General features: G+C 36.8%; 1 protein-coding gene across 8 annotated transcripts in view; it reads left to right on the forward strand.

Annotated features, from left to right (window-relative positions):
- PCLO (piccolo presynaptic cytomatrix protein) overlaps window positions 1-24,073 on the forward strand; it is a 324,658-nt gene that overhangs the window by 132,561 nt on the left and 168,024 nt on the right. For all 8 annotated transcript variants that reach the window (XM_033057798.1, XM_033057799.1, XM_033057802.1 and 5 more), the window contains exons 4-6: window positions 7,411-8,625; window positions 15,122-20,183; window positions 20,556-22,570. In XM_033057798.1, the coding sequence (XP_032913689.1) occupies window positions 7,411-8,625; window positions 15,122-20,183; window positions 20,556-22,570 (8,292 nt within the window). The remainder of the gene's footprint in view (window positions 1-7,410; window positions 8,626-15,121; window positions 20,184-20,555; window positions 22,571-24,073) is intronic.

The raw sequence follows: 24,073 nt of genomic DNA on the forward strand, positions 1-24,073 counted from the left end.
TTCACTTGAAACCTACAGATCCCTCTTAATTAAAAAAATAATGCATTAATAGGGAAAATGGGGACAAAAGACACACATTTCAATCTGTCTTAGCAGAGATTTTTGGTTTTTCAAAACATATTTTTTGGGTGAACTGCACATGTTAGTTTTAGGATTATCTGATTTGCAAGAGCAAACAAAATGCAAAATGAATTTTCAAAGCAATGATGTGTATCAGTTGTGTCTGTATTTCTATTGGGGATGACCAAAATAAAAAGTTTTTACAAAGAATGGTTAAGGTGTTTGTATATATGATCCATTAAGGTTCAGATAGAAAGATTTCATTTGTAGTTTATAACTAAATATGTATTGTGAGATGTAATAAAAACAACAGTTCTCCTTTTTGCTACAGAAGCTAGTTCCATAGCTAAGATCTAGTTTTTGAACAAAAACAATTTTATCTAGACTGTCTGTAAAAGATCAGCATTGAGCACAGAATTGAATAGACCACAAACTCTTCAGGGGATGGTGTTGTTTGTTGTTTTAGTGCCATCTGTGACACTAGACATTTTGTCAGTTCAGAACAAATAATAGCAATGGCGGGATGGGAATACTCACGTGCTCTGCTGACCAGTTTGTGGGAAATCATGGTACAGCTGCAAGGAGGCACAGAAAACAGTTATTCTTTGAGACTGTTGTAATAAAGGCTACAAAGGAGCATAGTGAAGCTTCTCAACATCAACATATAGCCAAGAAGGATTACAATAGCCTAACATTTTTAGAGCTCTGACTAAACTGGCTTATAAGATAACTATTTAATAAAACTGTATTTTTACCATAAAATTATTACTTCAGACATTCTCCCAACCTTGGATTTCTTTGGTCTATAGGATCTACAGAAATCTTTAAGAACTAAAATTCTCTCAAAGCAAGTTAAGAATAGCATTAATAGAGGTCACATGCTGCTGTTCATCAAAGCACAATAGCGTGGTCATTCATCACGTATGCAAGCAAACAAATTCTTTTAGTCATCTAACTGAGAATTTTTTTTAAAAGAACTTTTGAAAGGGAATGTCACTGCAAAAATTTTTATCTGACTCTGGCTTTCACAATGAAATATGTTTATGAATGTAACTTTTATCTTCTTATCTTGCCAGCAAATTCTCTACCTGCAGTGGCTTTTGTGAGTGAAATAAGATACCAAAATTACACAGTAACCACACTGAGATGGGCTTAGTAGATTAGAAGACCACTTAATCAGAAAATTGTATAGTCATTGTCATTTAAAGACAGAAAGCTGATTTTCATGTGTACTTCATTGTAAAAATCAATATTCTAAAGAATCTTAAATGTTAAACATAAGGTTGGCTTTTGAATGATGCCCATATCCACTTTATTGCTTTTTCCTTCACTGGGGTTGTTTTTTCCATAGTAACAGAAGTGGTCACCAGGGGTACTAGATTGGTCCATGGGAATTTCTCTGTGTAAGACTGAGGAGAAAGGATCATGCCTTTGTCTTGGGCAACAGCACCCCTACAGCTAAACCTGCCAATGCAAAGGAGGACATTCAGTCATCTTGTTCTAATGATGCGTGAAAAAAAACAACAAACATATTACAGTGGAGTTAGATGCAGAGTAAAAACAAATACAGTGAAGTTTGCTCCTCCTCAATAAAAATGCGGTAATTTTTCCACAGTTTTTGGTTCTTTTGCATCTGTGATGGTTTATATATACACTAGGGATACATTTTTGTGCATTGACTGCATAATTCTAAGCCTCTAAGGGATTTCAGCAAAATAACTAAGGGAAATTAAAGTATACACAGACACTATAAACATAAAAATCCCATTATCTATTAAATTTAATTGCTAAAATAAAAATTCCCATACAACAGAGCAGTTGCTGAAAAAACACAAAACTTGAACTTTTTCTGTAGGTGGTAAGATATATCTTGAAATAAGGTAAGGATGAAAACATTTCAGAATTGTCATCACTTGAAGAAGTAGGTCATCTTTGTGTTGTCATACTCTGTATTTCATTTGTGCATAATTGAGGGAAATATGCAGCAATCCAAACCCTATTAAATAAAGGAGCAGATAATTCCTGACACATGGGAGAAACACCAGTTCCTCTGTACTTTTCTGGTAGTCTTTTACGGTACTTACAAATCTCTTCCTTTATCACTTGGTATGGAAGAAAAAGAGATCATTGAAAATAACTTATTTTATTTCATAATTGTGACGGCTTATAAGTAAACATATCAGTTAGTAACAATAATGACAGGCTGAGTTACTTAGTCTTCCTCAATCACATACTGAAACTCTTTATCTGAGAAAAAGATAAAAGATGGTATTTTGTTTTGCATTGTTCAGATAACAATCTCATCTTAGTTGCAACTTCAGCAAATTTTAAAAATAACATTCTTAACATTACTGAAAAGGTAATCCCTTCCTCCTCCTCTAGACAAACTTCTTTATTCTGCAGGGATTTTTAGAGTTTTTTTTTCTAATATGATGCTTTAAATTCATCTAAACCAGTTTTTGGAGATTTCTATTATCTCCCTTTGGTGGCTAAAAGACACCTTGATGCTTAAAGTCAACTAAATTCTATGAATCTATTTAATGCTAATGATATCATGCATTCTGCTTATGATTACTATTACAGAAATGAAGTTTTTAAAATTGGTAGGATTTCATGAATCATTGAGTGATTTTGTTGGCAAACACATCATATATTGAAATTAACTGTGTTTCTCTGTACCACATCCCTATTGTATCATTCTCCAAACTTCAAATCACTGCTGGCAAGGAAGGTGTTCTAACTTTAAAGCTAAATTTGTCCATGGACAATTCATATGCATTTGGTTTGCAGCCATTATACCTTCCCTTCCATATAAGTCATATTTGTTGGATTCATTTCTCTAGGTTACATTAGCCACATTTTTCTACCTTTTCTCAAAAAATCAGCCATCTGACTAAGCATTTGTTTGCACATCATTTCTCCACTTGGGGTGGAATCCAAAAATAAGTTTAAGTTCCTAAGTGACATTTTAGACAAAATTTATGTGTAATTCAGGAGAATGAGCCTGGAAAACTGCCTGTAACCTCCACAGAAACTGCATCTGTGGAAACCTCTCTACATTTTTTCTAATTCTGGATGCCGTAGAGGCTCCGCTGTGGACCCTGTCACTGCCAAATTGGCTTCATTTAGACAGTTACCTCCTGCCTGCCTTACACTGTTTGGATAGAGAAAATGTGAGATTTTAGTATTTTATTTTTGTATTTTTTTCTTCTTCCAGATCTACAGTCTAATTTTTTGGTCATGCTCTGAATATTTATGTTTCTCTATCAATGTAGCATAGGTGGTAACTTTTTTGCATGTAGGTCTAGAAATTTGAATAGTTCTTCTAGAGGTAGAAAATCTAAGTCCTCAGTTTGTGTGGGATTTGAATTTGTAGACCACAAATCCCAAAGGAATTCTGAGTCCAGCATTCCCATTCTAGATGGGAATGTAGCCTTCCCTCTCTGCATTTTGTTCAGGCAATGTCTACCACAGACAGAGCAAGGAGGATGTACAGACTTGAGGAGTACAGAGCAATTTGTGGATGAGTACACACAGCAGACAGGTACCAATGAGGAGTTATTAATATTAACACACAGCATCTCAGTGAGGCCTTTGGATAGTGTCTGCTGGCCAGACTGTCACCAGTCAGGTCATCAAGCAGCAACTTCTCCACCTCCTTGGAACATACCAGCCAACCTTTGCACTTGCTGGATTGGTACCATTCACTTCTCTGCATTTTCCCTTTGGCTTTTTACCTCTTCATGTCAGTATATTTTTTCCTGAATTTTTCTCCCTGTGACACTATGTGTTTTTACTCTTTTTTTGTTTGTTTGTTTTTGTTTTAAATTTTCTTACCTCACCTTTCTCTAAAATACCATCTCAGCAGCCTTTTTCTCAATAAAATTGAGCTGACTCTCAGCTGTGCTGTACCAGCCTAGGCCTTGAATCAGACACCTGAAACTCTGAGCTGAGCCTTTCAAGAGTTCCTTCACTCCTTTTGTTTGCAGAAAGGACTATTCTGTAACAAGCTGGGCAGAGCTCTTGCTTGATGACTGAAAAACAGACATTCACAATGAACTTTAGATGTATTCCCTTTTCATAATGGCATTTTTTATTACAAAACTGAGTGAGGAGAGCATTGTAACAGAGCTGCTTTGTTCTGTCCAGCAATATTGGGACGTAAGGGTTGCTGAACACATAGGGAGAGAGCTGTGGATTCAGGGTATTAAAGCACTTGTATCACTTGTAGTGCCAATCATGATGTCTACAGCCAATTCAGGAACCAAAGAGTGTGAAGAATTCTGTAAAGAACTAAGAAGATTTATCTAGTGAAGACTGCTGAAAGAAGATGATGTCCATTTCCCAAGTCCTAATGAATTTGAGTTGACAGGCTAACTGAAGAGATAGCCTTAAGGAAAAGCTTGCATTCAGGGCATGAGGTTAACTGAGGAAAAGACAAGTCTAAGACTGAGGCATATGACTTCATGGTACAAAATTTGATTTCACAGAGAAGCATTCTGACAGAGAATTGGGAGCTAGAGGCCTGGTGCTATAAGATGATTTTTTTAGGCTCTTTTGTGACCAAATATCTGCATGATAATGAAATACCATTATATGAAACACATAGCTTTGGGACTAGTATATACAGTGCTTATACAGCAGCACTGAAAAATAAAGTGGTAAATAGATACAGATATAGAAAAAGTCCAAGAGGACAATGACAAGGTTCATTAAATCACTGGATATCTGGACAATTCTAGGTTATTTCCCCACTATCGCATTCATCATTGAGGCAGGGAGGCAGGTGTGGGAGTTCCAACTTTTGGCAAAATTTAGTGCAATCATCAAATTCCTTTCCTCATGTTAATTGTCATTATTTTAATGAGTTTTATTGTGTGCTTAGCACAAAGCATAGTCCTTGAGCTGCAGAAATTTACCCCAGGAAAAAGACATTAAATAGGAACAGCAAGTAGTGGAAACAGTGACTGGGCAGTGTTTTGGGTCTTAAACACTTAATGCTGTTATTAAAGTTGCTAAAGTTCTTACAGGCACTCAAAGAACTGTGTCTATGAAGGATTTAAATGAGGGAAAGGGAAGTGACGATGAATCTGAGAAGGAACAAGTGTGTGAGCAGTGAGTGGGCTGCAGCTGAGAGGTACTAGATGGAATCTGCATAATCAGCAGAGCTAGAAGAGCCAAGTGTAGATCCACCACCAAATGTAGACAGGAAAGAAACAAACACAGAGACCCTAGAAACTGGATATGGATATGAGGAAATAAAAATATAAAGGTCAAACAAATGGTATTGCAAAAAGAACATGAATAATAAAGAATACCTATATAACAGTAATTTTTTCGACCATAGATTATTTCATAGCAGAAGACACTTAATTTTGTTTTTATATAATAAAAGATGGCTGAGGCTAGATTCTGAGAAGCTTAACTTGTTTGAGTACTTTCTTTTTCTCATACCCTGTGCTGACTGAAGGTATATTAGCACAAATGATAATGGCTTTATTTCTGCATTATTTCATTGGGAAATGAGCATGGGAGTTGGCTGACTGGATACAGAAAAATCTACTCCTTTTTTGTGGATTTAAAATCTTTCTGGCCCTTCAATAAATTTAAAGAAATAGCTATGATAATTATTTTGCCAACTTTTTTATACTGATCTTCACAAACTATGTGAGAAATCAATCAAAGCTATTATGAAATTGGATCTTTTTTTTCAGTAGTCTTTTTATGCTAAATGTTATCTAGTATGTTTAGTCCATTATAGACTTCTAATAATAATTATAGCATGATTTTCTGTGGGGCAAATTTGTTTTCTGGAGCATTGCTTCTATTCTCAGTTTATAAAAGACTGTACACAACATATTTATAGTTTCCAATACTGTTTTCCAGGAAAAGAAAGGGAACTATGGTAAGAATTCCAGATAACCCCATCTAAATAAAATACTTGCAGGAAAAATGAATTATTTTTTGCACAGTCATTAAAAAAGAAAATGTATTTAGATTTCTAAATTATTGCTTCCCAAAAAAATAACGTGTAGTTGGAGCACTAAGGAGGAGAATAATAGATCCTGGGGATTATGTTTAAATGTTTTTTTTCAACAGAAAAACTAGGCCTAACTTATATTTAATAATCTGATACAGACCCACATTCAGTTTCGATTTGCAAGGGATATATAAGTGTTAGCTGATTCAGCTGATAAATTACATTTATGGAGGCAATATTGCCAGGTACTATTATGAAATTTTTGTGTCAATTATTAGCATGCTCACTTGTTTGGCCATTTCTATAGAAGCAGAATAATAAATACACAAGACAATTGTTTGATGACCTGAATGATAATGCTTGCATTCTTGCTTTGCTTGTGCCTGCAACAAAATTTTTAGACAACTTTATACATTAAATAACCTCTCAGTTTCATTCCCATAAAACTAACCCATGTGAGCTGTTCTTACTGCAGATTTTTGTCATATCATCTGTGTTTCTTGTCATTTATATACCAGTTATAAAAATAGCTGATCAGCTATTTTTAAATGTAGATTTTATTGTGCAGTATACACCACTTATCCACCAGCAAAGCTCATTTTGCACTAGTGAAATAAACCTACATTAACTATTCTAGTATCCAGAAGAATGTTTTTTTCTTTCCTTTCAGTGTCTTTCTGTGCTTAAAATTTTCTTTCACAATTTTAAAGGAACTATAAACTAAATCCCACTGGAAACAGTGTGATTACTCCTCTCATGTAGTAGCTAGGCAACTGGCAATGAGATCTCTTGCACAGATAGAAGCACTTGTCCTTTTTCTGATTTTCTGGTAAGAAGAGTAAAAGGAACCAGTGTGCTGCAGGGATTTAGCAGTAAAGTGAACAGAGAGGTGATCTTCCTGTTGAGTTACAGCCATAATAAATTTATACAGGTACCTATACAAAACCTCAAGAGGGGATTTCTTAAGAGAATCACAGAGAGTCGTGGGTGCCAGCTGGTCCCCTTTTTCTCAGGCTTGCAAAATTACAGGGAACTATTGATAGATTATAGAGGCTTTACAAAGAAATATATGTTAGAAATATGTAAGCAAACTTTGCACATATAGGTCATCAATACTTTGGAAAAATGTTGGTGGTAGTTTTCCCAGTGTCTTCTTACATTTGTTCATCTTGACTTTCTGGAACCTGATATGCTTCATTTCTGGAATAGTGTTGTGGATCTTCCTGCAAGAGTAAGAAAGAAAAGAAATAACTTATCAGTGTGCATAACATTCAGATTGAAAGAATTCAAGTGTATCAGCTGAAAACACTGTGTGATTTTGTTGCTACTTTTTTTCCACTGAGTAACTTCATATGTTTGTTGTATCACAGGTACAGGAATGGCTGTGCTTAAACTGCCAGACCCAAAGGGCAATGTCAGGACAACTTGGAGATATGGGCAAGGTGCCACTTCTGAAAACAGGCCCTTCGCAACCAACACCCAAACCACCTGCTCCTCAAAAACGGCCTCTGCCTGCTGTCTCACATTCCCCTCAGAAGACTTCCACACCTCCTACTCCAGCAGCAGCAAAGCCGAAAGAAGAACCAGGCGTTCAGAAGGAAGCTCCAAAACTTCAGCAGGGGAAATTGGAAAAAGCATTGTCAGCTGATAAAATCCAGCAAGGAATTCAAAAGGAAGATGCAAAATCTAAGCAAGGAAAACTTGTCAAGACACCTTCAGCTGATAAAATCCAGCATGCTTCTCAGAAGGAAGACCCAAGGATTCAGCAAACAAAACTCACAAAGACAGCCTCCTGTGACAGAGTTTTGCATGAAGTTCAGAAGGAGGATGAGAAACTACAAGAAACAAAGCTGGCAAAAACATCCTCAGCTGATAAAATTTTACATAAAGTTCAGAAGGAAGACATAAAACCTCAAGAGGCAAAATTGGCAAAGATACCCTCAGCTGACAAAATTCTACAAGGAATTCAGAAAGAAGACACAAAACTCCAACAGATGAAAATGGCAAAGGCACTGTCAGTTGACAAAATCCAACCTGCAGCTCAGAGGGAAGATACAAAACTTCAGGAGGTAAAACTGCCAAAGGCAGCATCAGTTGATAAAATCCAACATGGAATTCAGAAAGATATAAAACTTCAGCATGAAAAAATTAAGAAAACTTCATCGGTAGATAAAATACAAGAGGAAGGGCAAAAAGAAGAAACAAAACTTCAGCGAGGGAAACTATTAAAGACATCTTCAGCAGACAAAATTCCTGCAACAATTGCAGACCAAAAGAAACCTCTAAGCACGTTGGAAGAAGATAAAGAAACTGTGCTCAGAGAAAAGAGTGCACCACCTCCAGAAGAGAAAAAGGAAGAAATTGCAGCTGAGATTAAAGATGGTGCTGCTGAGAAGAAAGCAGAAGTTGAAGCACCTTACAAGGGACTGCCGACTAAGGAGCAAGAAGATGTAAAAAAAGAGGATTTGACAACTGGGATTTCACAAGAGGTTTTGAAAGCTGAAAAAGCTCAGGAAGAAGAAATTCCTGTTCAAACAGCACCTTTGCCAGGAACCGACCAAGTGGAGGCAGTGCGAGAAAAAATAGTAAGTGTTTTTCTCCCTCCTACTTCCCTTTCTCCAACTTAGAATCTGATCATTACAGACCCTCTCCTTCCTGCTTTATTGTTATTCTCTTTACAAAATGATTCTAAATTATAAAATCCATGACTCCCATTGAGTGAAAGTTTCACCGGTTAGTCCTATACTCTACACACACATTTCAAGATTACTTGCCTGATTTTAAGTCTCAAGCAATTAAACATTTGAAACTGAGGCAAAGTTCCTGTTTAATAATTTTTCCAATATTTCAGATTTATTTAATTTGATCTCTAGACTTTTCTGACTGCAAAGATTAACTGTTGAAATTGGAACGTTTTCATAGTTCTCAGTCCCAAAAAGGGAATAATCTGAGAGAGTAAGGTGTACAATGCTTTGCAATACCGAAATATAATATAAATTTCAGGAATACTTGATGCCTGAACATGGCACATGAAACTAGGCAACTTTTACTTCTTTTTACTATTTAATTGGTTTATCTCGTATAGACAATTATAATAATAGACATATAGTACATTCGTGTAGGGTTCCTGTGGGCTTTCAAACCAGAAAAATGGGTGAGTTTATGATAACATGTACTAGAGGTCTGTATTCAAGGCACTTTATCAGCTGAAGAGAATAACATTACACTATGTCGAGAAATGAAAAATTAGGGGTTTTGTATCAGCACCACAAATCAGATGCTGATTATTACATTATGAAAGTAGGAGTAGACTTAGGGAGAATGTTTAACCTTTACCAGAATTATGTTTTCAAATAATCCAAGTCAAATGGTCAAGAATTTTGTTGATTTTTGTTTTATGTATTTCCTGGTGGTAATTAAGATATCTGGATAGAAAAACAGTCTAATTCAGAAATTTTGCTTTGGAAAATACTATTGTTATGAACTAAGTCTCCTGTCTGAAATAAACTTCCTATCACAGGTTCTCTTTACTGCTCTTGATCATATCAAGAGTTATGGTGCATGATTGTACTGAGGGAATCCCTAAATTATGCTTAGAGTAACATAGCCAGAAATTCTACCCTTGGGACCAAACAAAAACGAGATCTGGGAAAATCTTATTTTAAATTGTTCAGCATTAGAAATCAAGAAGGTGTCTCACCTAGCTTGTGTTTAGAAAATTAACTCTGATTTATTTTTCATTTTTCTTTATTGAAGTACTTCAGCGTTGTCTGTACTGTTGATCAACCATTGGTAGACACAGCTCTTCCCAAGACAGCATGTGATAAAAGTGGAAGTGGTGATACCAATTTAGATATCACACATTGCTTCCATTTCACTAGGTAATAGACAACATGTAGACATTAGAGAATATAATTTACAAGTATTTCAGAGTAGAATCATATGGAGGATTTTAGATAGGTGTGTTTGTAATTAGGGATGCAAAGGAAAACCTTCCTGCACTTGAAAAACTGCTGTCATTTTATATTCAGTTCTGTGGAAATGGTGGTTACTCTGACTTTTCTAGATTTCCAATAAAAGATAAGCAATTATTGCTGTCGTATTTTCACTAAAAAAAAAAAAAAAACCAAAAACGTGAAAAAGCTGCAATACCCCAATAAGTCCCTGAAGACGTGAAAAGGATAAAATTCTGATTCAGTACAAACAGTAGCATAATCCATTAAAAATCAGAGAATCATAGAATGGCTTGCATTGGAAAGGACCTTAAAGATAATCTCATACCAACACCTCTGCCACCTTCCACTAGACCTGGTGGCTCAAAGCCCCATCCAACCTGGCCTTCTGCACTTTCTGGGATAGAGCATCCACATCTTCTCTGGGTAATCTGTGCCAATGATTCACCATTTTCATAATAAAGAATTTCTTCTTAATAACTAATCTAAACTTGCCCTCATTAAGTTTGAAGCCATTTTGCCTTATGCTGTCCATACTCTTGTAAATATTCTCACTCTATCCTTTTTGTAGGCTCCTCTTAGGTTCAGGAGAAATCACAGATATCAATTGAATTTAGAGATCTGGTATCCTTTAAAAAAAAGTTACTTTAATATTGAAACATTTTAAAATATTTCAGTCTCAAAGTGTGATTTAAGAAATCATAAAGCCTTTTTTTTTTTCTTCAAAGCATTTTTTTCAGTAATATTTAGAAATATCTTCAAAGTGTTTTTAAAGAGTAAACTGACTGGTCATATTTATAGGTCCTTTTCCTGAGAAACTGTCTAGTAATATTGACTATTGACATGTGCAGTAACACTTAGCTGTTCTAGCAGAAACCTAGAAATCTTGAGGTTTAACACATACATTTTGTCAGTATCTAATTGACGTCTTGGAACTCAGAGAGGTAGTTCAGCATATCTGTATGAACCCATTATCAGGTTGTCTATTGGCATACATTTGTAATTTATTCAATATATTATGTAAGTACCCTTATTGCTAGTTTCTTATTTCTGAGGAATGATCATGGGCTTCAGTTGAGTGACTGGGTAAATATTAATATTTTGTTGATTGGCATCCTTATTGTAACACATACCACAAAACACAGTCCAGAGAGATAGAAGAAGGAGGATAAGACTTATCCATAAGCAATTTTTCTGGATACAAATAAAGTTATTAATTTTGAAAATATAAAATTGAAATGCATATTACAGAGTTTAGTCAACTGTGTTTCTATTCCCCTTTGTGAACCTTTTTTTTAATAATATAGATATTTTTTATTTTTTCTGTAAACAAACTGACTTTTTAAAAATTATTAATTCTTTTGCAAAATAAAATTTCTGTCCTCTCTAACAGAATATAATCTTTCTAGCTATATGTACTTAAAAAAAAAAAAAAAAGTAGGCCTTTTTTTTTTCATTTTAGCCATATTTTACTTCTAATAAATTTCTGGTTTGATTTGGTAACTGATGGAACTTTTTCATAGGGTCATAGAAAAAGACCTCCAAGATTATGAAGCCCAACCATTAGCTCACATCCAGTTTTTTGAACCCTAAGTGTTATATTTTCAAATAAAAATAGTAAAACTGAGGAAGAGTATGAACAAATAATATTTATAAAGCTAAAACTTCTAATACAAAGTACTAGTGTAATGGATTAACTCTGCCATCACAGAAATGCCACTGGAATAGCACAAATACAGTTGACACTGGATAATTTTTAACATTAAAAGAGTTTTCATTTGCTCTTTTTAAAGTGTTATCCAGACTTCAGCTTTTATAAGTCTCCTTCTTCCTCATTTCTCAAGAAGTTTCTCCCATCAATGTCTGTATTAGAGCTAAATTTGTCCAGTATTAAAAACACACAGTAGGTAAACTCAGAGGAAATGCCATTGAAATATTCAGAAAAACCCAGTAATTTGGCATGTATCACAGTACTTTCTAATTTACAGGGAAAACAAAGTGGGTTTTTTTAATACAAGTGCATTTTTTAAATTCTCAAATAGTTGTGGAATATATATGTGGTTCTTATCAACATTCTTTCTGCAACATTTTGTTATTTATCTGAAACCTTATGTTTATGATATCTTTGAAAGTTTAGCAATGATGCTGTCTTTGTGGATGTGATGGCCAACACCAAGAAAATAAGTTAGCAGTCCTTTAAGAATAGATGTAGCTAGTGACAATATCCTAAATCTCAAACTACATGAAATTGGGAAATAAAAAGCCCATAGGTTTTTATTGCAAGTATTACTTATTTTAGGTTACATGCATATTGATCTCAAAACATGATATGCAGGATGATTTTAACACATACCATGGTGCAGGCAATGATGCAAACAAAAATCTTAGAAAATAAATTAATATTTTGGTAACCTTAAAAAGAAAGTTGGATTTTCTCATTCCTTTTATTTCTAGTGAGAAATGAATTCTGTCCTTGTAGATATTTTTCTTCTCCTTACTGTACAAACAGCAGACTTTCTCATATTCAGTTTCCTGCTATTCATAGCAGTCATTTATGTCATATACTGAGGTTTAGCACCAGGGTGGGCAACAGTAATATTCATTGCTATCTCCTCTGGTTTGCTCACATTAGGTATTAGACATTGGAGTCAGCTGCAAGGACAATGGCTGAAGATGTTCCATGACCAGTTGATCTCTCCCTTTTTCTGTTCTTAACAGTTTGGTTGATGCTTTTTGTCTCTGCTTTACAACCAACAGTATCACATCATCTTGGAGTCTCAGAGGTTCACTCTCACGAGATGAATTCATTCTGTCCATCAGCTCCTGGGAAACCTTCTGAGCTAGAGCAATGTTTGCATTTTTTAGTAGTTCATCTAAATTGATCATAGTGAGTTTTGTTGGATATGCCTGATTTATGACCATACTGGTCATAAATGAAAAAATAACAATCAAATGTCATAGGTGAAGTTTTAGTGAGGAGCGTGCTATTTATAGAGGGAAAATCACTTGGTTTTAATATTATATGTACTTTATAAACACAGCAAAATAAATTCCCCTTTAACAATTTCTTCTTTATTAAAGGGAACAAAAATGCAAATATAACATACAAAACCTGAAATGTTTAATTATGCTTCATTTCTGACTTTTTGTAAAGATGGTGCATAATTCTGTCCTTAAGGGCTGGAGAATATCCTAGTTGACTTTTCAGAATATCGAGAGCTGTAGGCTCCAAATGGTGATGCCTTTCCAAAGTTCTTTCAAGTAATGAAGGTGTCTCCGTATTTATATATCATTCACAGCCTTATCATTCAAGACGTCCTTAGAAATGTTTGTTTTCACACTGTATTTTAATTTGCAATGGATTTTGCTGTAACATCAGATATTTGAATCTGGAGTATTGCTGATAATGTTAGTAAGAACAAATGTAGATTATATTCAATTTAGTACCTGATTTTGCAAGCCATATAATAAATCATTCCCATGAATGATGATTAATTAATAGAATGTTAATTAGTATGTTACTGCAATAATAATATAAATACTTTAATATTAATATAAATATTAGTGTTTGAATGTAGGATTATGTTCAAAGTGATATGTCCAAAAGCAAGAACATGTAATTTAAATGTAAATTAAATCTAAACCTGGCTGGGTTTAAAAAGTAATATGAATGACTAAAACACATTTAGGTTTTGATATTTTGACCCTAAATGTAATTTTAGTGTGAATAAACTTTGAAAATATTGTAGTTGATAGAAACTTAACATGAGTGTAAATGTAACTTTAAATTATAAATTTCCTAGTACATATATTCTGCAGTATTTTTAACTACTTTTCAAATAATTATGTTACCAATGAAGTTAATAAATTAAACCTTTAAATGAATGGTTTTCTCTAGTTCAGAAATTGCTTACTTAGATTAACAAAGCTATTAGATACTACCTACTTTTATTATTGAGAGCCCTAACAAAAATAAAGATCACATAATATTATTAAAATCGTGAGACTTTGGGATGCTTGTTCTCAAATTGCCAGTGGATGTGGGGACAACTTCCTAAAATTGTCAGCCCAGAGTAGAGCTATGGTGACCTGTATTTTGGACAGTGAACTGTGTTTTAGCTGAACAATGAGGTACTTTCACTAGGTACAGAGCATTTCACAGCTGCGAGAAGCAGGAGTGAATGTGGTGCAGAAATACTTGCTGCAGGAAATTTTTAGTATTTTTTTTATTTATAGAAGAAGATAAAGATACTTGTCAGTCAGAGTGAGGTAGAAGGATTTTGAAGGTAGGATGACTTCAATTAGGGATGAGAAGGAAAACATTGGCTCTGAGGTTCACTCAGGAATGCCTGCCTTGTTTGCTTCCTTTAATCAATAGCTGACCACTGTGCTTTCCTCCCTGCAATTACATTGCCCTGCCAGCAGCTTACTCTGTGCTACCAATTTACCAAGAAACTTCTTTTTATGAAAATATTTGTACAGTGCCCAGCTGTAGGGGACACTCCAATATGTGGGGACATTCCAAATGTCGTTAAATCATACTTCAGTACTCTATGTATTCTGTTGCATGTTACAATGTATAATACTTTAATCAACAAAATTAAACCATAAAGGCAAAATTTAAGAAGACTGACATATTTATAGATAATTATAAAATGTTGAATGGGCAAAGAAAGGAGTGGACTCTAAAAATTCTGCAGACATTTGTCAAGCTATATTACTTTGTATCAAAACCCATGTAGACTGCTTTGAAACATAGTAAATATTCAAATAAACTCTTGGGCAACTTGTTGCATGAATATGTGGTCAAATGGCAGGTTATAATGAATAAATGTTCTTAAAACAATTAAATTTTATATTGAAAAATTGAAGTTCATCCTGAAACTAGTAAAATCACTTGCCAGTGTGGACAGCCATGCAAAGCCTAGTTGGATTCAATGCAAAAAAAACAAAATTTGAGAAAATTTTTGTATTCTAATAGCTTTGAATAGCAAAATTATTCAGTCTTCATCTGAGGCATGAACTCACCCTTTTTAAAAAAAAAAAAAGTCACATTTTTTAATTGCCAGGAGGCATTAAGAATTTCTATATAAATATATACACACGCGTTATGTATTTATTTTTTTAGGAAAAGGAGGATGAAAAATCAGACACATCAAGCTCTCAGCAACAGAAAAGTCCGCAAGGTCTGAGTGACACCGGGTATTCTTCTGATGGGATATCAAGTTCACTTGGTGAAATTCCAAGTCATATCCCCACTGATGAAAAGGATTTACTCAAGGAATCTAATAAAAAAGACACTATTTCACAAGAAAGTCCACCAAGCCCCTCAGATCTAGCTAAATTGGAAAGTACTGTACTCTCAATTTTAGAAGCTCAGGCAAGCACACTTTCTGATGAAAAATCTTCAAAAAACAAAGAGCTTTCTGAGTCATATGGTGAACAGACAAAGGATCAACTTAAAGCAAAACCTTTGCCCGTCACTCCAGAATCTTACAGTTCAGATGAGGAAGATTTAAAAGCTAGCAAAGAAGGTGAAGGAACCATTGTAGAAGAGGGCAAAGGAACTGCTTCCTCCCAGGCAGACTACAAGGAAGAACATGAAGGTGATGACATATCAGCAAGAAGACAACAACGCTATGACTCTGTGGAAGACAGCAGTGAGAGTGAAAATTCACCTGTTCCAAGGAGAAAAAGAAGAACTAGTGTTGGTTCTTCAAGCAGTGATGAGTACAAACGAGATGACAGTCAGGGATCAGGTGATGAGGAAGACTTCATTCGAAAACAGATTATAGAGATGAGTGCTGATGAAGATGCTTCAGGTTCTGAAGATGATGAATTCATTAGAAATCAACTCAAAGAGATCAGTGCAGCTGAAAGCCAAAAGAAAGAAGAAGTGAAAAGTAAAGCCAAAGGAACAGCTGGAAAACACAGAAGAATGGCACGGAAAAGTAGTGCAGGCTATGATGAGGATGCCGGAAGAAGACATTCATGGCATGATGACGATGATGAGACTTTTGATGAAAGCCCAGAGCCAAAATACAGGGAAAGTAAAAGTCAAGACAGTGAAGAACTTGCAGTATCTGGAGGAGGAGGCCTTCGACGTTTCAAAACAATAGAACTAAATAGTACAATAACAAACAAATATTCTGAAGTATCTGAACAACAAAAAGGTATTTTATATTTTGATGAAGAGCCTGAGCTAGAGATGGAGAGTCTTACAGATTCACCAGAAGATAGATCTAGAGGAGAAGGATCTTCTAGTTTGCATGCTTCTAGTTTCACACCAGGTACATCTCCTACTTCAGTGTCATCACTTGACGAAGACAGTGACAGTAGTCCTAGTCACAAAAAACTGGGAGGGGAGAGCAAACAACAGCGCAAAGCAAGGCATCGGACACATGGTCCTCTTCTTCCCACTATTGAAGATTCTTCAGAAGAAGAAGAACTACGGGAAGAGGAAGAACTGCTAAAAGAACAAGAGAAACAACGTGAATTAGAACAGCAACAAAGAAAAAGTTCAAGCAAAAAATCTAAAAAGGACAAGGATGAGCTCAGAGCCCAGAGAAGAAGGGAACGTCCAAAGACTCCACCAAGTAATCTTTCTCCCATTGAAGATGCATCTCCAACAGAAGAATTACGACAGGCTGCAGAAATGGAAGAGCTGCACAGATCATCTTGTTCTGAATATTCACCCAGCATTGAGTCAGAACCTGAAGGATTTGAAATCAGCCCAGAAAAAATAATAGAAGTGCAAAAAGTTTACAAATTGCCTACTGCTGTCTCTCTATACTCACCAACAGATGAGCAACCAACTGGACTCCCAAAAGAAGAGACTGGTCAAAAAACACTGAAAAGTGCTGAAGAGGTATATGAGGAGATGATGCATAAGTCCAAATCTTTTCAAATGTCAAATGAAAAAGATGAAGTATTTGAAAAAGAACCTTTGTATGGTGGAATGCTAATAGAGGATTATATTTATGAATCTTTAGTAGAGGATACTTACAATGGAACTATTGATACTAATCTTGTTATGAGACAAGACGAGAGCAGTGAATATATACAGAGAGGAAAAGAGAAAAAACCAAGAGCTTCAGAACAGGTCTATGATGAACCACAGAAAATTAGTGATATAGAGAAAGACTACTATAGTGTTGAGACTTTACATACTCTTGTGCCTCAAGAAGATATTGTTTCTAGTTCTTACATTATCCCAGAAAGTCATGAAATAGTTGTATTAGACAGCACAGTAACTTCCACCATTGAGGAAAAACATTTGTTAGATGCAGAAGCTGCTTATGAAGAGCTTATGAAAAGACAGAAAATGCAGCTAACCCCAGGGTCTAGTCCAACACAACCAGCTTCAGATTTCATTTCCACATCTGATACAAAGGTATCTGGTGGTGGAGAATTAGTGGATAGTACTTCTTTAACATCCAGCACTACTTCAGCAATCTCAGATGTATCACCTGTCAGTAGCACACTTTCTATTCCAGATGTTAAAATAACACAACATTTTACAGCAGAGGAAATTGAAGATGAATACTTGACAGATTATGCCAGAGAAATTCAAGAAATAATTTCTCATGAAACATCAATATTGACATACTCTGAGACATCAGAAGGTGCTGCATCAGTTTTACCTTCTGATACAGCTTCCTTAACATCATCTACATCTTCAGTTTGTACCACAGATAGTTCCTCACCTATAGATAGCACAACAACAGGTTTTGTAGGTCCAGCAGAAGGTGTAAGTAAGCCAGCAGATTCTGAAGGAGTCAGGATAGTAACACAGGTTCCCTTAACATCTGCAAAAGAGTACTCTGAAGTGAGCATGCCTTATGAACCTATTGCGGGAGCCACTAAAAAACCATCTCTTGAATCAGATGCAGAGAGTGTGGAGCAAACTGCAGTTTGTTTGCCTGAAAGTGTACCTTTAGTAGTGGCAACTACAATTACAAAATCCAAGGAATATGCAACTGATACTATTACCTTTGATACCTCCAAAGCAGAGAAGGAAGCAGCTAGAAAAATCATAAGTACAGTAGAGGCTGGCAGTGTCAAAATCCATCCTGAAGAGCCACACAAAGAATTGGGTGTTGATATGACAAGGATTGATTTGACTAATGCTGCATCTGAGCAACCACCTATATGTATAGCACCAGTACCAGTTACACAGCCTGCATCAGAAATATCTTCTGTACTCCCTCCCAGTGTTGTAAGTAAGACCAGCATGGTCTCTGTGCCTTCCTCAGCTCCTGCTGTTTCAGCCAAAGTATTCTCTCTTTTTAGAAGCTCTTCTTTGGATTCTCCTGCACATCCTTCTCCACCCCCACCTCCTCCTCCTCCTCCACCACCTCCTCCACCACCATTACCACCACCACCTATTTTACCTAAGCCAGCTATTTACCCCAAAAAGAAGTCACAGATTAAGGCTCCAGCAGCAGCAGCTCCCACAGTGGTACCTTCAGTCACAAGTGTTCCAACACTAGAGTCCACAGCTGTATTAAAGGATCATGTGGTACCTATCACAAAAACATACACCCCAACACCACCTCCTGTACCACCCAAACCATCCTCCATTCCAGCAGGGCTTGTTTTCAGTCACAGGCCCCCTGAAGTAACTAAACCTCCAATTGCTCCTAAACCAGCAGTTCCTCCACTCCCAATAACTGTTCATAAGCCAGCAGAAACACAGCCCAAACCAGTAAGCTTGTCATTGACTTCAAGTATGACTCTGAATTTGGTATCCACAGCTGAATACAAAATACCATCTCCCACTTCCCCTTTGTCTCCACACTCAAACAAATCTTCACCAAGGTTAACAAAACCCTCACAGGAAACCTATGTTGTCATCACATTGCCATCTGAGCCTGGAACTCCCACTGAAGCTATAACTAGCCAGGCTGTTACCAGCTGGCCTTTAGAAGCACCTTCTAAGGAACAAATTCCCCAACCTATGCAACCAGTTTTTACCACATCCATGAAAACTATGGATATTCAAAGTATGACAGGTCAGAGTATGTATATTTCAGGTGCACTGCAAGCTATTCCTGTGACAACACAAGCAACTTTTGAAAAAATATCTAGTTCAAAATCAGAAGTAGTAACAACAGACATAACCAAGACCACAGTGTCTGTGATCAAGGGTCCAGTGCCTGGTTATGGTTTAGGTAGTGTTGCTATTACTATACCTCCAGAGCCACTACATATTGTAGACCAGCCCAGACACAGGGAGAATGGAAGATTCCATCCTCTGGGTGATGTCATAGATCTTCGCACTTTGACGAAGATGGACATTGAAATGAGAGACAGCTGTATGGATCTCTCTGCTGTTGCCATGGATGTAAGACGGCAAATGCCAACAAGTGACACAGGTGGACGGCCAGTAAGCACTGTCCAGCCATCCATAATAAATCTTAGCACTGCGTGTGTTGCTGATACTTCTCTGCCTGTAGTCACTGAGACTGTAACTGTAATGACTTGCACTGCCACTGTGAGCTACACCACCAGCACTGACAGCCTTGTGGATCTGGGACATGCGATGACAACGCCTCTTCAACTAACAACATCAAAACATTTTGAGCCTGCATACAGAGTAGCAGGCAGCCAGGCCTTTTCTGTAGGTAGAGATGAAGTGCCAATAAATTTATCGCTAGGTACTTCAACTCAGGCAGTGACATGGGCTGCTACAAAGCCTGTTACTGTACCACCTGTTGGTGTTACAAATGGTTGGACTGATCTCTCCACTTCTCAGGAGCCAGCAGAGAGTGGAGCAGTTGACCTTAGCACTACAAAATCCCACAGAACAGTAGTAACAATGGATGAAACTACTTCAGGTATGATAACAACAGTAATAGAAGATGATGAAAAGCCTGTAGATCTGACTGCAGGGAGAAGAGCGGTCTGCTGTGATATGGTGTATAAATTGCCATTTGGTAGGAGCTGTACAGCACAGCAGCCTTCTACTACACTTCCAGAAGATCGCTTTGGCTACAGAGATGACCATTATCAGTATGATCGTTCAGGGTCATATGGCTACCGAGGAATTGGAGGTATGAAACCATCTATGTCTGACACAAATTTATCAGAAGCTGGACTATTTGCATACAGAAGCAAGAATAGTTTTGATTATCGAGTTGGGGCAACTGATACAGCAGTAGATCTTACTTCTGGAAGAGTAACTACAGGTCAGTATGACGCAGCAGCAGATCTTTCTTTGAAATATAATTTTGATGTTCCTCACCTCATTTCAGGATAATTTTTTATTGTTTTTCCCCTCCTTCTGTTGTTTTGTTTTCTTTTGGACAGTGTGACAAATTATTCCGGATTACACGTGTTTTTCATTTCTTCATTTTACGTATGTGTTTGCACAGAGGTGCCTGCATGTGCCTGCATGTTCAGAAATGCTGTTTCCTTCACATCTAAAGTAGATCATTAACCTGAAGATTTGCATGCGGTTTCCCCTTCCCATTTATTTCATCAAGATGGGATGACTTTCAGAATCCGCAAAGCAGCATTCTTTTGTGGGACTGGACTGTAACTTTGCCCTGTAATTTCAGGTGAGGTTATGGATTACTCAAGCAAGACTACAGGTCCATATCCAGAGACTCGGCAGATTTCTGGCCTCGGGCTCAGTACACCACAGTATTCCCAAGCAAGAATGGTGTCTTCTGTGGGTTCCCAGTTTGGCGTTGGAAGTGTTTTAAGATCATCCAATGGTGTTGTTTATTCTTCAGTAGCAACTCCAATCCCATCCACATTTGCCATCACCACACAACCTGGTTCTATTTTCAGTACAAGTGTCAGAGATCTACCTACTCTCCAAACGGTTGACTCAGTGCCCTCTTTATCAACTTTGCAACAAACTCAACCACTCCCAAGATCATACAGTTTCTTGACAACTGTGGCAGCTGAAAAAGATAAAGCAGTTACTGCTGTGGGTATGGAGACAGGGTTACCACCTCATTCTATAGAAACAATTACCACTGAGCCAACCAGCTTGATACCTGCTTTAACTACAGCATCTGAAGTTTATACAGATGTAATAGATGATGAAGTTGCCCTTCTCATTGCCCCTGAAGAAGGCAAACAGCAGCAGCTTGATTTGGAGCGGGAGCTTCTTGAGCTTGAAAAAATTAAGCAGCAGCGCTTTGCAGAAGAGCTGGAATGGGAACGTCAGGAAATTCAAAGATTTAGAGAACAAGAAAAGTTTATGGTGCAAAAAAAGCTTGAGGAGTTGCAATCCATGAAACATCATCTCTTATTTCAGCAGGAGGAAGAACGACAAGCTCAGTTTATGATGAGACAAGAGACATTAGCCCAGCAGCAATTGCAACTTGAACAATTCCAACAACTTCAACAGCAACTCCACCAACAGTTAGAGGAGCAAAAACTTCGTCAAATATATCAGTATGGTTATGACCCTGCAGGAACTGGCTCACCACAAACTACCACAGATCAAACACTTTTGGAAGGACAGTACACAAGCACAGAAAATGGCCAATTTTGGCCTACTGATGACACAACTACTACAGCTTCAGGAGTGCTGGGTATTGAAATTCCACAAAGTCAAGCATGGTATACAGTTCAGTCTGATGGCATTACCCAATACATACCCAGGTCTGGTATCCTAAGTTCAGTTTCAGAAATGTCTCTTAAGGATATTGATGTTAGAGAGGAGAAGCAATTGAAAAAGAGAAGTTCTATGCCAAAATTACGTGGCCCCTATGAGGAGTTTGAGGAGACCCTGGAAGAAGAACCCCGGTGTTTCAAAAAAATAGTGGACAGTGGAGTGCAAACTGATGATGAAGATGGAGCAGAAAGAGGTTACACCAACAGGAGACGGAGAGCTAAGAAGAGTGTTGATACAAGTGTTCAGACAGATGATGAAGATCAAGATGAATGGGATCTTTCCAGCAGATCCAGAAGGAAGCCTCGAGTAGGGAAATACAGCGAGACCACCACTGAGGCAGACAAAGCTAAACCATTCTCCAAGGTATCTAGTATTGCAGTTCAGACAGTGGCAGAGATTTCTGTGCAAACAGAACCTGTAGGAACAATAAGAACACCTTCAATCAGGGCCCGATGGGATGCTAAGGTTGAGATCATAAAACATATTTCAGCTCCAGAAAAGACATACAAAGGAGAAAGTCTGGGATGTCAAACAGAGACAGCATCAGACACTCAGAGTCCCCAGTATCTGTCAGCTTCCTCTCCTCAGAAAGATAAAAAACGTCCAACACCATTAGAGATAGGATACTCATCCCACCTTCGTCCAGACTCCTCCACATTACAGGTAGTCCCTTCCCCTCCCAAATCTCCCAAAGTTCTCTATTCACCCATTTCACCCGTTTCACCAAGCAAAGTTATAGAGTCAGCATTTGTACCTTATGAAAAACCCATGACTGATGACATCAGCCCTCAGAAGATGCTGCATGCTGACATGGCCAAGGTTCCTCCATCAAGCCCAAAGGCAGCAAAGATGATGCAACGCTCTATGTCTGATCCTAAGCCCCTGAGTCCCACAGCAGAAGACAGTTCCAGAGCTCAGTTTCAGTACACTGAGGGTTTTATGGTAAGAAGTATTTGCTTGCTTTTTTTTTTTTTTTTTAATATATAACATGCAATTCTATAGCTATCAGTCAGCATGAGGACAGACACACTCATTTCCAATACTTGTGTATATAGTCTTTTTCACACCTTGCTGAAAAGTCCAGAGGAATATCTGCTGTCTAAAGCAATGGTTATTTCCTTCACTGCTTTGCCAGGAAACAGAGAAACACATATTTCAATCCTACTAATATTCAGGATGTAGCACAACACTTTGTGTTTTATATGGCAATTCATTGTCAGTATAGGAGTTACTGACAATGCTTCAGAGCATTGAAAGCATTTCCTTTCTAATCATACAACATCCAACTCTTGTGGCACAGTCTGTAGTTTCAAGCATTTACCTTGAAATCACTGCATGTGCCTTTTGAGAGGCAGATAACACCAGAGTTATAATTGCCTTAGTTAGCTATCCTTTTTGAACCTCATGAGGTTTCTTAGCCATGTGTGATTCTGGGGATAATCTTGTGTCCTGGTGTGTACATCTCTTATCCTTCCCAGACCAAAAGGTCTCATAACAAAAATCCATTTTTAATTTGTTTGTTTTGGATAAGGAGGATTATCAGGAAGTTATGCAAGTTTTGAGGGCTGTTTCTTATACAGGTCAGAGCAGGATGACATCAGTAGGATCAAAATTTTCATTTCATTACTTACTTGAGAAGTAAGATTTCATATTTGGGAATCAGATTGATATTTATGAATAAGAGGAATAAAAAGTACCTTTATAATAGAATATATTTGGCAAAAAAGTACCGATATGTTCTTGGCTTTCCTTTTATCTGAGACCATTCCCTTCTGTCAGTTGATGTGTCAGTATCTTTTCTGAAGTCTGGAAGAGTTGCCATTCAGCAATATTTGTCTTTTATGTTGTTATCTGTGAATACAAGTGATTAGTGCAGACTGGATAGGATATAGAGGATTTGTTCCCTCTGTTTGATAATTTGTGGTGGCTTTCAAATGCAACATTATCTGGTTATGCCCTCCAAAGCTCCCACTGTAAATAGTTCCTGCAGCTTCATCTATTTGTGCAGTATTAAATGCTTCCCATGCAGTTACTGCTTGGAAAAAAGTACTTGGAAGTTTGAAGGAAAAACCATAGCTATGGCTTTGGCACTCTGTATAAACATCATTCACTAATGAATGATAAGCACAGTGGGGGAAACTAGCATGAGCACTAAAGTTTCATGTAGAGGATTTGGAACAGCATCCTGAAGTGCTCATGGATTGTAAGAAAATGTTGGGTTCTATTTAGTATTGGAGAGTAAGTATAATATTGTAAAATATTATATAATTGTAAAAGTATAGTAAAACTATTTCTGAGAACGGATATTCAGTTCACTTATTTCACAGGTACATATACATTTGATATAAATTGTAGACTTCTGTGATGGATGATGTATTCTATAAACAAATAATTGTTTAAGGGTCTTTACAGTAGAGTTTGAACACATACATTATTCTTTTATGA

Source organism: Catharus ustulatus, chromosome 4 (genome assembly GCF_009819885.2).
Source record: "Catharus ustulatus isolate bCatUst1 chromosome 4, bCatUst1.pri.v2, whole genome shotgun sequence".
Lineage (NCBI taxonomy): Eukaryota > Metazoa > Chordata > Aves > Passeriformes > Turdidae > Catharus > Catharus ustulatus.